General features: G+C 45.1%; 1 protein-coding gene and 1 long non-coding RNA gene across 2 annotated transcripts; both read right to left on the reverse strand.

Annotated features, from left to right (window-relative positions):
* Positions 1–4610: 4610 nt before the first annotated feature.
* LOC109753094 (uncharacterized) lies at positions 4611–6316 on the reverse strand. Its single transcript, XR_002230399.4, has 2 exons — positions 6148–6316; positions 4611–4957 (listed from the first exon to the last, which is right to left on the reverse strand). It is a non-coding gene; the product is annotated as an uncharacterized lncRNA (long non-coding RNA).
* A 2294-nt stretch (positions 6317–8610) lies between these two features.
* LOC109753079 (WD repeat-containing protein 26 homolog) lies at positions 8611–14718 on the reverse strand. Its single transcript, XM_020312009.4, has 5 exons — positions 14291–14718; positions 12045–12937; positions 11006–11107; positions 9618–10247; positions 8611–9089 (listed from the first exon to the last, which is right to left on the reverse strand). The coding sequence occupies exons 2-5, from the start codon at positions 12834–12836 to the stop codon at positions 8820–8822; spliced, it is 1794 nt and encodes a 597-aa protein (XP_020167598.1). The 5' UTR covers positions 12837–12937; positions 14291–14718; the 3' UTR covers positions 8611–8819.
* Positions 14719–15913: the final 1195 nt, after the last annotated feature.

Genomic DNA, 15913 nt, shown 5'->3' on the forward strand with positions numbered 1-15913 from the left:
GTGTCAACTCTCTGGATACCCCGTGCGCACGGGGTCCCTAACCCCCGTGCACATGGGGCCTAGGTTTTGGCACTCGAGGTCACATATCTAGTGAGGTTTCAAGTTGGTATTTGGGGATTTATGTTGAAGCCATCAAGATTGATTTTAATGTCTAACCAAATATATTCAAGGTGAAGTTCGTTAGAGGATCTCAAAGATTGACATATGTGGGCTTTTAAGGATCAAGAGCTTGAGAGAATAATCAAATAGAAGAATTCAAGTTATGGTTTCAAGACAAGATCATGGTAATCTCATGTGTTGGGTTTTCCGTTGATTGAAGCAAGCAACTAGAGTGAAGAATTCATTATGCCTCTCAAGAGATTACGATGGAGTTTTAGAAGAGCATGTGGTCACCAAGATGATATTCATAGTGGAACTTGATATGGCCATGAAAGAGTCTTTGGTGATATAGTCTTGGAGCAATGAAGGGAAATGAAGAGTTCATTGTGGCTTTCAAGAAACCAAGATGGGGCATGAAGTAAAGATGTTGGTTGACCAAGATGAAGCTCGAAGATTATCTAGATGGTCAACTCACAAAGTGCAATATTTGTATCACGTGGGATCAGGTGATCTAGTGGTATGGTAAGTAATTGTGAATTGTGCTTTGTTACCTAACCCATGCTATGTGCTTTCTATGTCTATGTGGGTTAGGTGCTTCTCATGGGCTTGCATCAAAAGAGAGATTTCGAGTAGCCTATGTGTGGATGACATCAAGTGGTGATGGTCATCAGGTTCGAGGACTCCAAGTGCAAGATGAGAAGCCGGAGGTTATATGCTTTGAAGCTTGCGGTCCACATCATGATAAATGTGCATGTGAAGATGGGCTTAAGTTAAGGCCTCCCTCATTGCAATATGAGGAAACATTTCGAGTATCTTCACCAAGTGATTGTGGACAAGAAAAAGATTCCAACTTGAGGCAAGCATCAAAGTCATCATCAATCTCAAGTTGAATGTGCAAGGCAAAGGTATAACTTAGCTAGGTTTTCCTAGTTTTGTCGGTCTCATAGTGCTTGGTGGGAGACCGGGTTATAGGTTTGATAGCCGTACTATCAAGAGGGACTTTCGGGCAAGTAGCTTGATCACGTCACATGTAAAGAGCTCAAACTTTGCATTACTTGCATCATTCTTTCTTGTTGATCTTGGGTGGTTCTCTATATGAGTACCTTGGGCTTTTCCATAGCGTCAAAACGAGCCCAAGATCATCGAATACAGAGTCCGTAGGCCAAAGTTATCACTGTTTTAGTGGGCTGCTGCAGGCAGTTCTGGGTACCCCATGGACACGGGGTTTTTGACCCCCGTGGGCATGGGGCCCCGTGCGCACGGGACTCCATGGGCACGGGGTATAAACCCCCGTGGGCACGGGGTGTCCAGGAACTGCCCCGAGCCCCAACGGCTAGTTTTGGGTTTTGGCTATTTAAGGGCTCCTTCCTCCCACCGGTTGGGGGGTTGTTCATACACTTTCTAAACATCATTTTGAGCATCATACCACCTCTCCCAAACCCCTATCTCCCCTCTATGTGAAGGGGTATTTGTGGATGGATCTTGGAGTCATTTGTTGATTTCCTCCATTGCATCCCCTCTCTTCAATCTCCTACTTTCTTGAGTTGCATCTTGTGAGATTCAGAGAGTGAGTTGAGCATTTGTTGCTTGACCTTGCATTGCATTTGTTGCATTGGTTTGAGATCCCCGCGTCGATTTGTTCGAGTGAGAGCCCGTGAGTTTATTACTCTTGGAGGCTTCGCCTCCTAGATGGTTTGGTGATATCTTTGACAAGTTCGTGAAGAGGCCTAGGTGGCCAAGGTTCCTCCGGAAGCTTCCTTTTGTGGTGTGGTCCGGGGAAGGGTGTAAAGTGGCCTAGGTGGTCAAGTTCCTCCGGAAGCTTCCTTTTGTGGTGTGCTCCGGGGAAGGGTGTGAAGTGGCCTAGGTGGTCAAGTTCCTCCGGAAGCTTCCGTGGTTGTGGTGTGCTCCGAAGAAGTTTGTAAAGGTGTGGTCGTCGCCTTCAAGACCAACCCTGAGTGAACCGAGGCTCATCCGTTGGGGGTGGCTCGGAAGGGAGAATACGGTGAGTCACTTGGTGACGCCCAGAGCTTCAGCTTCGGCACCGCTCTAACGGAGATTAGCACTCTCACGAGTGTGAACTTCGGGATAAATCTGCGTCCCCGACTCACTTGTGGTTATCTCATACCCACAGCCTTTACTTTCCGCAATTCATACTTGCTCATATTGATATATCTTGTGCTAGTTGAATTGCTTAGTTGTTCCTACATTTTCATATCTTGTTATATAGTTTGTGCTTGCTAGTTTCCTTAAGTGCCTATCTTGTTTAGCATAGGTTGTTGGTGCACTTAGTTGAGCCTAGCATATTTAGGATTTGTGCTTGAGAAGTATCCGTTAGTTTAATTCCGCATTAGGATAAAGCCAAATCCGTAAATGTTTTAAAATGCCTATTCACCCTCCCCCCCCCCTCTAGTCATCATCTAGATCATTTCACCAACCCTCTGCTTTGCGGCTACGTCGATAAGGTGTTGCAGTGGCAGCGGTTTGTGGATAGTTGGACGGTTTCGCCAAGTCCCTGAAGGTGTGGAGATGGGCGGCGTGCGGACGAAAATCTTGCTTCACTTTTGCCGGGTCGGCGGCCGGGCTGTCATTCTCCTCCTTAGAGGCGTCGCCGAGGTATATTTGTCATTTCCCTCGCTCTATTGGAGTTGGTGATTGTCTCCGGGCGAAAGACTCGATTCGGAGTTGGATCGGCACGATAGCAGCGTCCTCGGCGTCATCCTCTGTTGGGAGCATGGTGTTTGGAGACATGGTTGCTTTCCTTGATGTACTCCTTCGGCGCTTGCGTGCGGTCCTTTCCTAATCCTCGGGGGTGCTATGTACACCCATCACCGGTGTGTCCATGACAATGTCTTCCTCGGATCGGATCGAGTCCTGCCATCCCTTGCCTCTCCCTCTTAGGCATTTAGAGTGGGTGGTGCATCAAGATAAGCTCTATGGATGGTCTTCGAAGGCATCTGGTGTCAATCGTGACACGGTGTTGTGTATCAGCTTAGAACAGGCGCTTTTGTTTGTTGCTGCTTTGCGATGGCGGCCGTATTTGGTCTTACCAGGGAGTGGTGTGTGTTCTACCTTCGTTGTTTGCAGCGAGCTATAGTTTCTTGTAATTGACATTATGCCTTATATAAAACTATGGTACGTCTAAGCATACCCTCGAGAAAAAAAGAAGTTAGCAAGTCTGAGATTTCATTTGCTGCATACATGCCGTATTGCAATAGCTTGTGTCATCCCCCTCTATTCCTAAATATCTCTTTTTAGAAATTTTAATATGGACAACATATAAATATAAGTCTTTTTAGAGATTTCAGACTACTCCCTTCGTCCGATAAAAGTGTACATATAAAAATTTTAGGCCAAATTATAAAATGGAGTAAAGAATCACAGAAAAGATGCAAGCCACTATCTCTCTTCTCCTTAATTAGCCAACCCCAATAAGCTAACAGCTTGTTTGGTTGAGGATATTAGAGGTAGGGAATGGAAATTTAAGGTGACATTTGTTTGGTTGGAGGGAAGGGAATTGAGGTGGAATGGGGAAAGAAATTAAGGAGGTTAATTCCCACGTATCTCTTCCCAGCCTCCACTTGTTAATTCACGTGTGAAGTTATTTTTTCTCAAATTTCCTTTATTAATTTCAATCACACACCAAACATAGATTGAGACTAAAATTCAAACATAGATTGAGACTAAAATTCAACTTCCCACGTCTAATCACCTGCTGAACTCCCATTTCCTTTCCTCACTCTAGCCAAACACGTTGTAAATGAAGAAAATTCTAGCCAAACATGTTGTAAATGAAGACCATGTGTAGAATGTTATTGGTCTTTTACCATGTGAGGATAAAAGAAATTATACTTGAAAGTGCATTGAAAATATAGAAATACAGAAATACACTCTTTTGTGGACAACTTTTAAAGCATTGAAAATATAGAAATACACGCTTCTATGAATAAATTTTGAAGGCAAATGTACACTCTTCGCTGGACGGAGTACATACAAACATACATAGAAAAAAAGTTTAAACAAAGTTTAGAGCATAGACTACTCATTTACTCTTCGCTGGACAGAGTACATACAAACGTATCTAGACATAGTTTAGAGCATAGATTCACTCATTTTGATGTAGCCCATCTGAAATGTTGCATGCTCAGGACACCCAAAATGATTTATTTGCAGCATCCAAAGAAATAACTGTATCCACGTCATCACATTCAGTGCCATGCGGAATCTAAATCCTAATCCTAAACAATCAAGAAGCAGGACTTGTAGCATCCAAAGCAGGATGTATCCATGTCCACACATTCAGACCAGGCAGTCATCCAGGATCAAAATCCCAATCCTAAGCAATCAAGAAGCAGGACTTATAGCATCCAAAGCAGAATGTATCCATGTCCACACATTCAGACCAGGCTGCCATCCGGGATCAAAATCCTAATCCTAAACCATCAAGAAGCAGGTAGCATCACCCAGCAAATCAAACTCTACACGCAGCAGATAAGAGCATTCAGACAATAATGTTGATACAAGCAAAAGCATGAAGTACTTGATGGCCGAGTATTAGCAGCAAATAAAGCTCCAAAACAGAGTTCATACGGTTCGATAGATTGGTCATGATAGCAAAACTCCTGATACAACTAAAAGCATCGATAACAGGCCTACTAAAGTGCAGGTTTCTGGAATAAGCGAAGTTGACAGATGAGAAGAATGGCGCCAAAATGCCAAGCAAGTACGCCTGCAGTCAGCCGCAGCGAAAGACACACATTGCAAGCTACAGCACGCCATCACCACCTCCATCAGCCTACTTGGATCGCTGCCTCATCTTTCGGCGCTTCCTCTTCAGCCTCCTCATGCGCTTCTTCTTCCACTGAATCAAGAGATAAGCCAAGTTAAGAAGGATACATGATTACATAAATTATTCAATAGAGAAACAGCAAACATATAAGCACTTCACGCTTCCAGCAAACTACTGGATAGATACAAGAATAAAACGCTTTTCAGTGATGAAGGCACGGTAGGGGAGCTACAGTAGCCTGCATTGCCTCTGATTTTTCACTGCGCGCTACAGGAACTCGCGAACAGTATGGTGCTACAGGAGGTCCGCTACAGTACATATTTACTACATGAACTCTGCTACGGTGCATATTGCTACAGGACCCTGCAGCGCCTTCTCTGAATCCCACTGCGCGGCTACTGTAGCTCCCTGCCGTGCCTTCAGCACGGTAGAGGAGCCAGTTCCGTTCAACATACGAGCTAGTCAATTATCTAATACCGTTCATCTACTTGGATGCTGGCAACTATGTTCAGTATCATTTGCTAAGGCCAAAAGGAATGTTCAATAGCGAGCAGACAAACAGATTGTCTGCAACATCCAAAATTTAACGAGTCTACAACACACATTAAACATGTGGTACTACAGCCAGATAAGACAATTCATCTTATTACTTAAATCATCATAACCGAAGAAGAAATTCGCAGGTTTTGAACCAATATGGCGACCAGAAAGGGCCAATCACCATAGTACATAATCGAACACCATCAGAGTACTTCAGCAAATTGTTAATTCAACATCCGAGGGCTCATATCAAGTGTATTCGACCTTCACCGTGGCAGGGAAACCCAAATGAGACAGACGACCCACGCACGGGCGCGCAAGCACGACGAGCACGGTACGGGAGAACCGGAACGAGATACCTAAGCCCATACGATACATCAATCGATCTAAGGTCACACGAGACAAAACATGCCCCGCCATCGCCATCGCCGCCGCCGCAGGCGTCGTCGGGCGGCACCTCGCGTTCCATCCCGGACCGGCTAGAGTCGCTCGCCCCATCGCAGCCGCAGCAGCAACGGGGGGCACGAGCGCGAGACGGCGAGATCTGCCGGCTCGCTAGGGTTTCCCAGGAATTCGAGCCACTCGGGCCTCTCTCTTTGTAATCATAGCCCCCGCTCGGCAAAGAACGAACGAAGGAACAAAGCTATGGCGGTCGTCGCATGGATCTACGGGAGGAACAGGATAGGTGTCCGGGGACTAGAGCGTGTGGATTGGGAGGTTACCTTGGCCCTCATGGTCGGTCGCCTCCTCGCGAGATCTCCTTCTCGCGCCTGCTGCTTCTCCTCCTCCTCCTGCGGCGGCGGCGGTCTTGTGGTGGGGAGTGGGGGAAGTGGGAGAAAGGGAGGCGCACTGGGGGGTTACAAGAAGCGAAACCCTAGGAAGGTAGCTTCGAGAATATGGGCCTGAGCTTGTTAGCCGCTCGAAGGCCCACAGGCTATGGGCGTATTGGGCTGAAGGCATTCGAGGTAACTCTGCTTTCCTTTTCCCTTTAGCTGCCCCCCTCTCTTGCGTGTCAGCTGGGTGTTCGAAAAAAAAAAAAAACTGGGTCTTCGCATGCACAATAGCTTTTTTTTAGGGACGCATTGAGGTAGCCTCAAGAATCAAGAAAGAAAGAAAATCACCATTGAGGTGGGTGGCTCCGTACAATGCTATTCCTTAAATTCACTATATACTACTTCCACCGTCTTATAATATAGAAAACCGTTTTGGACACTACAGTGTAGTATCGAAAACGATCTTATATTATGGGACGGAAGAAGTACCTAAGAGCTTAAGTCCATCGGAAGAAGCGCTCAGGATCTTGTCCAGAAGGCTCATGAGAAGGTATAGATGTTTCAGGAAACGCTTGTTAACCATGCATAGTAGACATTCGTCTTATCAATAAAAGTCAGGGTTGAAGGGTTATGCGGAGGCATTTATCCGATGGATTAGTAGGTCTTTGGTTCAGGGATTTGCAACGTAACCCGATAACGGTAGGCCTAATTACGTTAGTTTTTGTTTGGTTGAGCTTAGCCAAAACCAGATCCTGTGTAATCAGATAACGTCCCTGGCAAAATCTGATTACGCCCATCTCCCTCAGTAAAACGCTTCCTTTCTCAACCAGATTCATCATTGTTGGTCTCTCTCCTTCAGTTTGGTTGAGCACGACTAAGAACCACGTTACCTCGTCGACGATGATGGAACCCGCGTTGGTCAGGACATCGTCCGACACAGGCACCCCCTCGCTCCCTCTCTCTAGTTTCTACTACAACTGCGAAGGCACCAGCGGGCATGGTCGAGCTCCGATCCATGGCGGAAGAAGAGATGGAGTCAGATAGGTCCATGAGTGGATAAGGGTTGCCGCTATGCCGTGTACCGTTGGTGAGCACGACCTTCCGCGCCATGCTCGGCCTGTTAACCCCAAAGATGTAGGCCGGCACCTTGAGCAAAGTCTCCATCTCTAGCTCGCCGTTGCTGCCATCCATCGGGACCATCATCGCCGGCATGGGCACCTACTATTGCTGCTCATGCATCTTGATGCGATACTGTGGGGTGCTCCAGCCTATGAAGCTCCCAACTCTCTTCTTTCCAAAATATATGATTCGCTGCATTCAGCTGCCAAGATCCATTCGCTGCATGCGGCCGCCAAGCTGACCCACCTGATTCCATTACCTGCGATGAAACAAACATGTTTCCATTTGATCCAGCATGGGGGTCCGCCGCCGCTAGCACGTGACACGTGTCCCATGCGGGGCCCACCCATCCTTAACCCAGCAAAACATCATTCACATGTTCTCCACCACCGAGTCATCTTCTTCCTTAGAAACCCCCTTCGATTCTTGCAGAACAAAGCCTTACTCCCGCGATCTCTTATCGGTGTTCTTGTACGTTGTTGTGAGATCATGCGCTAATTTGGGTTGCGTCTTTGTCGTGGAAGCAGGGGAAATGTGGACAACGACGGTTGGCGCCTCGGTAGCCAACAGCGAGGAAGCACGACGGGGTTTGCGGTCGCTGCCGCGCTCGACGGAGTGGCACGGTGCACAACTAACTACACCGCCAAACGAAGCAAACTGCGAAGGTGGGGTCCCCCGCCGTCCAACACCGCCAGTGTCCTGAAGGAGGAACGACGTCCATGGCAGCCGCTCCTTGAGCTTAGCCACAACAATCGCGCCGCCACGAAAACAGTTCTTGCAACATGATTTTTGTTACAAAAAAGTTCTGTAACATGGTCTTTGTTGCAAAAAAAAAGTGCAGTCGTTTCGCAACAATATCTCTGTTGCAAAAAAAATGGCAACATGATTTGTGGCAAAAAAAACTTTGAGACGCTTATGCAACATGATCTCTGTTGAGCTGCAACACAATCTATATTGCAAATGTTTCTGCAACATTAGCACAGTTGCAGTGGTGGTCGACGCCGGTCAGCCGCCTGATGGCTCACGACCCAACGAGTCTTTAAAAAGATAAGCCGATGGCCGCGTACTACGCCCCATAAAATTCTGTCGATCTGCTCTCGTCGCATTTTGGTTTGGCATTGGCAATGAATTTCCCAGGACAGTGTTCCTGTGAATTCCTATGATTTCCCGTATTTCGCAAGATGTGCCCAGGTGCACATTTCATAATTTATTTTCGTTTGACATTGAATTGAGGAAATCAGGGAAAATATGAAATGGATTCATCACTACGGTGCCATCACGACCATCACAAAATTAGAGGAAAGAAAGCTAATTTAAGCGCCAAACAATATTTGAATTTGTGTCCATCTTTGAATTGAGAAATAAATGTGACAATTGTGACACACGATGGAACAAGGGAGGCGGTGCATAAAACCAAGCAGGTTTTCCGCTCCCCCGCTACACCGGTGCTGGACTAGGGTGTTCTTCCTGGAGGAAGGAAAGCAAAGCGCTGCATGTCATTGTCACTTGCTGCGGCTCCCGTTGCACTGGTGAACGAAACCGTTGCCGTTGGCGCTGCCGTTCATGTGGATCCCATTACTGCCGCTGCTGCTGCCTGCGTCCCTTCGCTTCACGGTGGCTTTCTTTAGCCCCCATATGCGAATGGTATGATCATCGCTTGCAGATGCAAGCATATGTGGATTTGTAGGGTTCCAGCTTACGCAGTTGACCGCACCCGAGTGGCCAGACAGGGTCTCGATAACATCTCCACTAGCTCTGTGCCAGATATAGACCTGGCAAATTAAGAAAATTGCATGACACGGAGTTGTCAAACTGAACCAATGACACTGAAAATGTCACAAATGTTGTATATACTGTTATGCTTTATTAGATATACAGTAGAAGGCAGCTTTTCCAGTTCAGTCACTAGGTTCTCCAGTAACATTGGCTTGCAAGATAGCAAATATAACTTCAAAGTTTCTGGAATCTACTCCCTCCATTCCTAAATATAAGTCTTTTTAGTGATTTCAATACGAACTACATACCGATGTATATAGACCTACTTTAGAGTGTAGATTCACTCATTTTGCTCCATGTGTAGTCCATATTGTGGAATCTCTAAAAAGACTTATATTTAGGAACGGAGGGAGTAGCATTTATCTGGAAGCTACTCCCTCGGTCCCATAATGTAAGTGTCATAACAACACTCACATATTGGTTGTAATAACATCTTATATTATGGGATGGAGTAATAAATAATAGAAATGATGCGGACAACATAATTTATTGATTTATTTGCATCCACAGTCAATATATCATACCTTTGCGTCTTCGCTTCCACTGGCAATAAAAGCCTGCTCAGATCCACCGAAACATGACCTTATCACAAACCGGCTGCGCTTATGGCCAGTGTACCGTTTAACTCGAATGGGATCAGTCCTTATGTTCCACAAATGAATCTGCTCATTTATAAGATTTACAAGCAAGAAATCACCATCTTCCGAAAGAGAAAATGAAGTGACTGTATGCTCCTCTTCAATCAGCCTCTCCTGTTTTGTGTCCCTATTGAATAACAGAATTGCGGAATCTCTACTGGTGCTTATTATAAGTTTGCCATCTTTTGAGACAGCAAAATCAGATGTTTTCGTTGACCTCTGCCCTTCCCAGCAATCTGCTTGTTTTCCATCTAAATCCCACAAGCAAAGGCTTTGATCATTTAAACCAGACAATATTTGCTTTCCATCTGGAAACCAACCACATGACAACAGACCAACGCCAGATTTTTCATAAACATGAATACATTCGCCAGATTCAACATCCCAGCGCCGGATGACTTCTTCCATTCCACATGTGAGAAGCTGGCAATCATCAGGGCTCCATGCAACCATCATCACTGGTTTCTCATGACCAGTCAATGTATGCTTCAGCAATAGTTCTCCATCTTCATCAACCTAGGATAACGAATACTCACATTACTGCAAGCAAGGAGAAGACTGTTTTGTGCTGCATCAACTATCGAGGTGATCGTGAAAATGTAACCTTCACCATCATTATCAGTAAACACACATACGCGTGGAATGCAGCTAGCTTCCTGGAACAATGCGGAAGAGGAAAACAGAAAATCGGGTTCATGTTCATCTGGGTCTCGAATGGGTTCAAGTGTTGAAGGAAATAATGGAAATTTTATGCAGATAAGTTTTGACATTTTAAAACAAGGAGCGACAATAAGTGTGTGACCACCAAAAAAAATCAGAACACCTTTCAGATAAGCTAACCATTCCTCACATGCATAGAGACCAAAGCTCTAGGGTTGTGGAGTTGTTCATTGAAGTGTAACCAGAAGAAATACACTTCCATGTTCAACGGTGACAGGCCAAGAGAAAAGTGTCTGGTCACACGATCATGGAGTAAAACTAACAAACATATTAATCAAATCTATTTGGTGCTGAAGCCAAACATTGTACAAATAGGCTCCGATGAAACTAATCATGTAAAAAAGGCAATCCTGTATCTTTCACTTTCATTTGCACAAATAACAAAATATTCTGGACAACAATTTTTCAGACAGAACAAATAGCAGGTGAGCAGCCAAGCATGAATGAGAGTGCAATTTCCAGTTTTCACATGGGGTGCAAAACTGGAAAGTAAGGGGCAAGTGACTGCACTGTTAACACCAATTAAGAATGTCAAAAGTCAGAAGCATAGATACCTTCCATATGACTGCAGTTTTATCATTTGATGCCGATGCTAAATACTTCCCATTGTTCGAAAATTGGAGAAACCATACTTCGTCACGGTGTGCACACAAAACCTGCAATAATTTTACTTTCTGCTTTAGTAGTACAAGTGGTAAGATATGCATGCAGTGTGTCATCATGCAACACAAAACATAACAGGCATTTACTGTTTTACACTAGGAATGAAAGGCACATCAGGACCCTCGCTGATAGGATGTTTCCCTGAATAGAAAAATCGCACTCAGCTAACATCTATCTTTCTCAGCCAGTTGTCCATACAGAAACAGCAAGTCCAATACTTCCTCATGCAATCTCAATTTGTGTGTACGCTTTGGAACCTAAACATATATTGTAAAAATATTCGAATAGAAAGACCAGAAGGGGGGGAGGGATGGCACTATAGAGATGCTCAAGAGTTGAGAGGCTTATATGTTATGCATATATTGTAAGTAAAGTGGACTTTTGCTTCTTCGGTTAAGATGACTATGTTTTACACTTCAACTATCCAACAACAGCAAAACCAAAGTATACAAGTGGTCAAACATACGCGCTCGCAGCTGCATGCACATATACAATCCAAAGAGAAAGGGAAGATAATAGAAAAGAACTTCTAATGAGACATCAAATAAAAGCAATGACACATACTCTACTATCTATCTATCTACTACTTCCTCCGTCTCGGTTTATAACCGAGACGGAGGGAGTACTACTTATAAAAGCACGAGTTTGGTGAATCCAAATGATCTGAGCCATCCATCACATATCAATAATTTGGAAACATATTAATTGCATTACACACAATTAATATTACTGCCAGACTGGACGTGCGTGCACGCACACAATTACTAGTAGGCAGTAAACGAAAGAGAAGACACTACTGCTTCTATTGGTGCATGACCAGTCCAGTCAACCGACAAGTGTGCAACCTTGATTTAGAATACTCTATGCAAATAACATGTAATAAATGCAACTATGCAAGCACTGAAATAGGGCACCAGCATGAGTTCTGACCTGCAGCGCTTGAGATGGTATCTGATCTCTCCCACAGTGATGATCGATATAGAGTGACAGGCCATCAACAGAATTATGGAGATAACAAGCTTCACGTTGTACAGTAAGTGCCTGTTCAACTAAATTCTCTAACCTCCTCTCAGGTACCATAATGGTAGGGGGGAGCACCTTTTGCAATTCCTCTAGGAGCTTAAACCGTGAGTTAGAAGATTCAATTCCAGGCTTTGAAAAACCAACCAAGACGTTTTGCGGAGAAGAAATTAAGCAACTTGCCATTTCGTGAACTCTTTTTCTGTTAATGCCAAGGGGGGAGATTTCACTTTGCAGCGTCTTCATAGCACCCATGACATTGCCATTTCTCAGAAGTTCAAAAAATTTCTGCTCCAATAACAAAAATACTGCAGACTTCACAATGTTTTCGTCCAGAAGATCAAGTGCGTTCAAGGTAACTACTGCACTGTCCCAATTCCCATCAAGCACCTGCTTTCTGAAAACATTCACTGGTGGGGAATGCAGTGTTATACCTGATTCTTCCTCAAGAACAGCTCCAGTTTTTTCATATCCTAGAGTATACAGAGATTTTGTGATTATCCTCACAAATTCATCCCTCTTAATTAAACCTTTAGAGCCAACCATAACTTCTTTCCCTTGGGAAGTCAAAGGTCTAGCCATTGTACCTCCCAAAGGATTAGTGGGTTTCGAATAACAGGGGATGTCTGACAAAGTTGCTGATTCTACTGAGGATGCTCTTGCCCGTTTTGATGGCGGTTCATCATCTTCAAAACCTCCCATGAAATGCCAAAGTCAGCCCATATATTCTTTACTTCTGTAGAGAATAATGTTACACAAGCAACGAGAAATTGCCACCACAGAAATCTGTAGGTTACTGCAGTCTGCAAATAAATAGCATATTACAGCCATGAATTATCAAATGCAACCAATAACAAATAGTCCATCTCTATCACTTACATCTAATAATGCATACCAACCAGGCAAATTCAAGAAATAAAATGATGCACGCAATGTAAGAAACTACAGCAAGACACAATGTACCATCTGATCTAACAAGACATGATACATCACACATCGAAACAATCTACCAGTCCATGTGACACATGTATGAGAAAACATGAATCACAATTCACGGCCGAAGCTCAGAGACATAAGGCGCAGGTATTAGTGCTCCCAATTATTTTGTAAGTTGCGGGTCAAACATTATGCACACTCCAGAAAAATCCCCACAAAAAAGATCATTATGGGGGTCTGAACCACATAGCATTTGACTGTTATTAATCATCACATAATCCTAAAGAGAAACCATTTGTTTGCGACCAGTCAAAGGGAACCACGAATATGTGAGGTACAACTAGCAAGCTTATGTTTAGTAATCCTCATTTTAAAAACTAATAGGACTATAGTCATATTTCAAGCCTGTACTATCTGATCTCTTACCTGCCAGCATATACAAGAAACAACACAAAGTCAGGATGATAGTTGGACCAGCATACCCGAAGACAAAGTCACAACATCAAAGCTTCTCGCAAGCTACCACTGATTCAGAAACAATTGCTCCATAATTAAAATAGTACCATCGCGATACATTGGACCAACTGATAACTAGTAAACCACAAAATATCTCACTCCAAGATGAGACCCTTGTTTTAGAGAACGTAGCCCAAGGCTCTGGCAGCAGAGGTTCTTTTTTGCCATGAGTTAGCATCAGAATTGGTAGTCAGTTGCTAAAATATGATAAATGACCGCTCCACGCTCAAACCCTACCCTATGGCAATCCTTCACCATAACTTAATTAATTCATATCAGTCCACTAGCACTGAGAAGTTGCAAATAGCCTCCATTGCGAACAAAAAACAAGATATCCATGAAATACTCACATAAATTGCTAGCAAGCAACAACAGACATGCTAGACGGATGACCTCTGCAAATACCACGATCCAATTGTTCATCAACCCTTGTAACTACGCTGCCTAATTAATCACCACCAACCGTAAATCGCAGGGGCCTAGCCAACCCTGCGCCCTTCGTGATTTCACCAAGCTACGAAGGATGAAGAAACTAAGCAAGCAGCGCTGCGACGGGGGACCGATCATGTACAGAACTCCGTTGGTGGACGAGTTCATCGTACGGTCGTACATACGCGCGCCGCCGCAGGAATCCCCCCTCCCGAATCCACAACCCCCACGTCAGAAATCAAGAGGCGAAGCAGAGAGTGGGGAAGGGCCCTGACCTGCAATCCGGTACCTGATCCCCGCGTGACTGCACGTGCGCGACGCGGAGCAGACCGCCGCTGCACGTCACCTCGCCGCTCCCTCGCACGGCCGACGCTGAGCGGGGACTCTGCACGCCGTCGCAATCGGGCCGCAGTCTCCGCGAATCAAGCTGCCGCCGCACCGAATCGAGCCGCCGCCGCCGTCGCACCAAATCAGGCCAGGCGCCGGTGGGGACAGCGAATCGAACCTGATGATGGCGCTACCGGAGGCCGTCGGCGCGACGCTGCGTGGGGTGACGAGGCCGCCGGTGCCCGCGGGGATCTTCACCGCTGGGGACGCAAATCCGCCGCTCGCTGCCTCGTCTTGTTCGTTTGGCAATGCCGCTGGCTTCTTCGGTGCTCCTGGAATAATATGATGATGAAAACAAAATAGAAAAGACGTGTGTAGGACGGTATGGTAGATACCATGTGTTTTTACCCTGCCAGTAAAAGGGAGGGATACGTGATGTTTACCCAATGAATTGAAGACGTAATTCTAGGTTTCCGCTTCCTCTCCCCTAAAAGGAAATAAATACTTTACGCTTCTTTTCTACATAGAATTGGCCTGCGTTCTACGTCTTCTCCAAAGGCCATCTGCGCCTTGGAACATCTCCGGCGGCTCCACATGGAGAGTTTATTTTACGTGTCAACTACACCGCGCTTGCTTAGGGCATCTTCAGCAAACCGCAAATTTTCTCCCGTATTCGTCCACAGACTGTTGAATAGCTTCTACGGTTTGGACGATTGCGGAAGATTTGAAGGTCGGCGTTGGAGATGCCCTTAAACTCATAAAATAGACTTATTAAAAATTACATGTATTTCTAAAAGGTATTATATTAGTTTACAGAGGGAGTATATGTGTTCGCCTTAATTCATGTAGGAACGAAGTATGTCTATCGGAGGAGGGTGAATGGGAGTTTTAAAATTTCTTCGGAAATCTCAAAACTCTCAGAATCCAGCAGCGGAGCAAATGACAAACAAACTACAGCGAGCTAAAACTAAGTACCGAATGGAAACTAAAACATGCATCGAGACAATTTACATAAACGAAAAAGCAGATCGAATGTAAATGTGGGTAGCAGAGGTGACCAATGGTGCTCGATGGCGACAGGGTATTTGTTCGACCAGTTTGTCCTTCTGCACAAGGACTACGTCTGGTTGGAGAGGTTGTGACTTAACATGGAAGATAAACTCTCTTCACCCTATTCTCCTCGACAATTGGTTCGTCAACCAATGTCGATTACTCGTGGTAGAGACTTGAGGCAATCCCCGAACCTTTACAGACTTCTTCTTCGAGAACCACAATCACTCTTGGTCTCTGAAGAAATTGACACCTAACCGTCTAGAGAGTTTGCAGCTCTCAAGAGTAATAGGCGGAGCGTACTAGACTTAGATTCGAGTGATGTTGAACCACTATCTAATTCTTCGGCTCTAGGGGTTTTCTATCGGTGAATTTTAACCTCAAATCGCTCAGAGAGGGGGTTGCTCAACAATCTTCCCAGAATCAAATGGAGCAGCCACCGGACAAAGCCGGTGCGGGGTGGCTACTTATAGGCGCAGCCTTCCCTGGTGGGAAATGACCATTTTGGACACGCGGTCCAG

The sequence above is a fragment of the Aegilops tauschii genome, chromosome 7, assembly GCF_002575655.3.
Source record: "Aegilops tauschii subsp. strangulata cultivar AL8/78 chromosome 7, Aet v6.0, whole genome shotgun sequence".
Taxonomy (NCBI): domain Eukaryota; kingdom Viridiplantae; phylum Streptophyta; class Magnoliopsida; order Poales; family Poaceae; genus Aegilops; species Aegilops tauschii.

What these genes read in the sequence shown, in the direction of transcription:
- LOC109753079 (XM_020312009.4), bottom strand. Translation starts at nt 12,836, where the DNA reads ATGGGAGGTTTTGAAGATGATGAACCGCCATCAAAACGGGCAAGAGCA. An exon ending in AAACTGCAGTCATATGGAAG is followed by an intron (nt 10,248 to 11,005) that starts GTATCTATGCTT and finishes TCGTTATCCTAG; the next exon opens with GTTGATGAAGATGGAGAACT. An exon ending in GTGGAAGCGAAGACGCAAAG is followed by an intron (nt 9,090 to 9,617) that starts GTATGATATATT and finishes TTAATTTGCCAG; the next exon opens with GTCTATATCTGGCACAGAGC.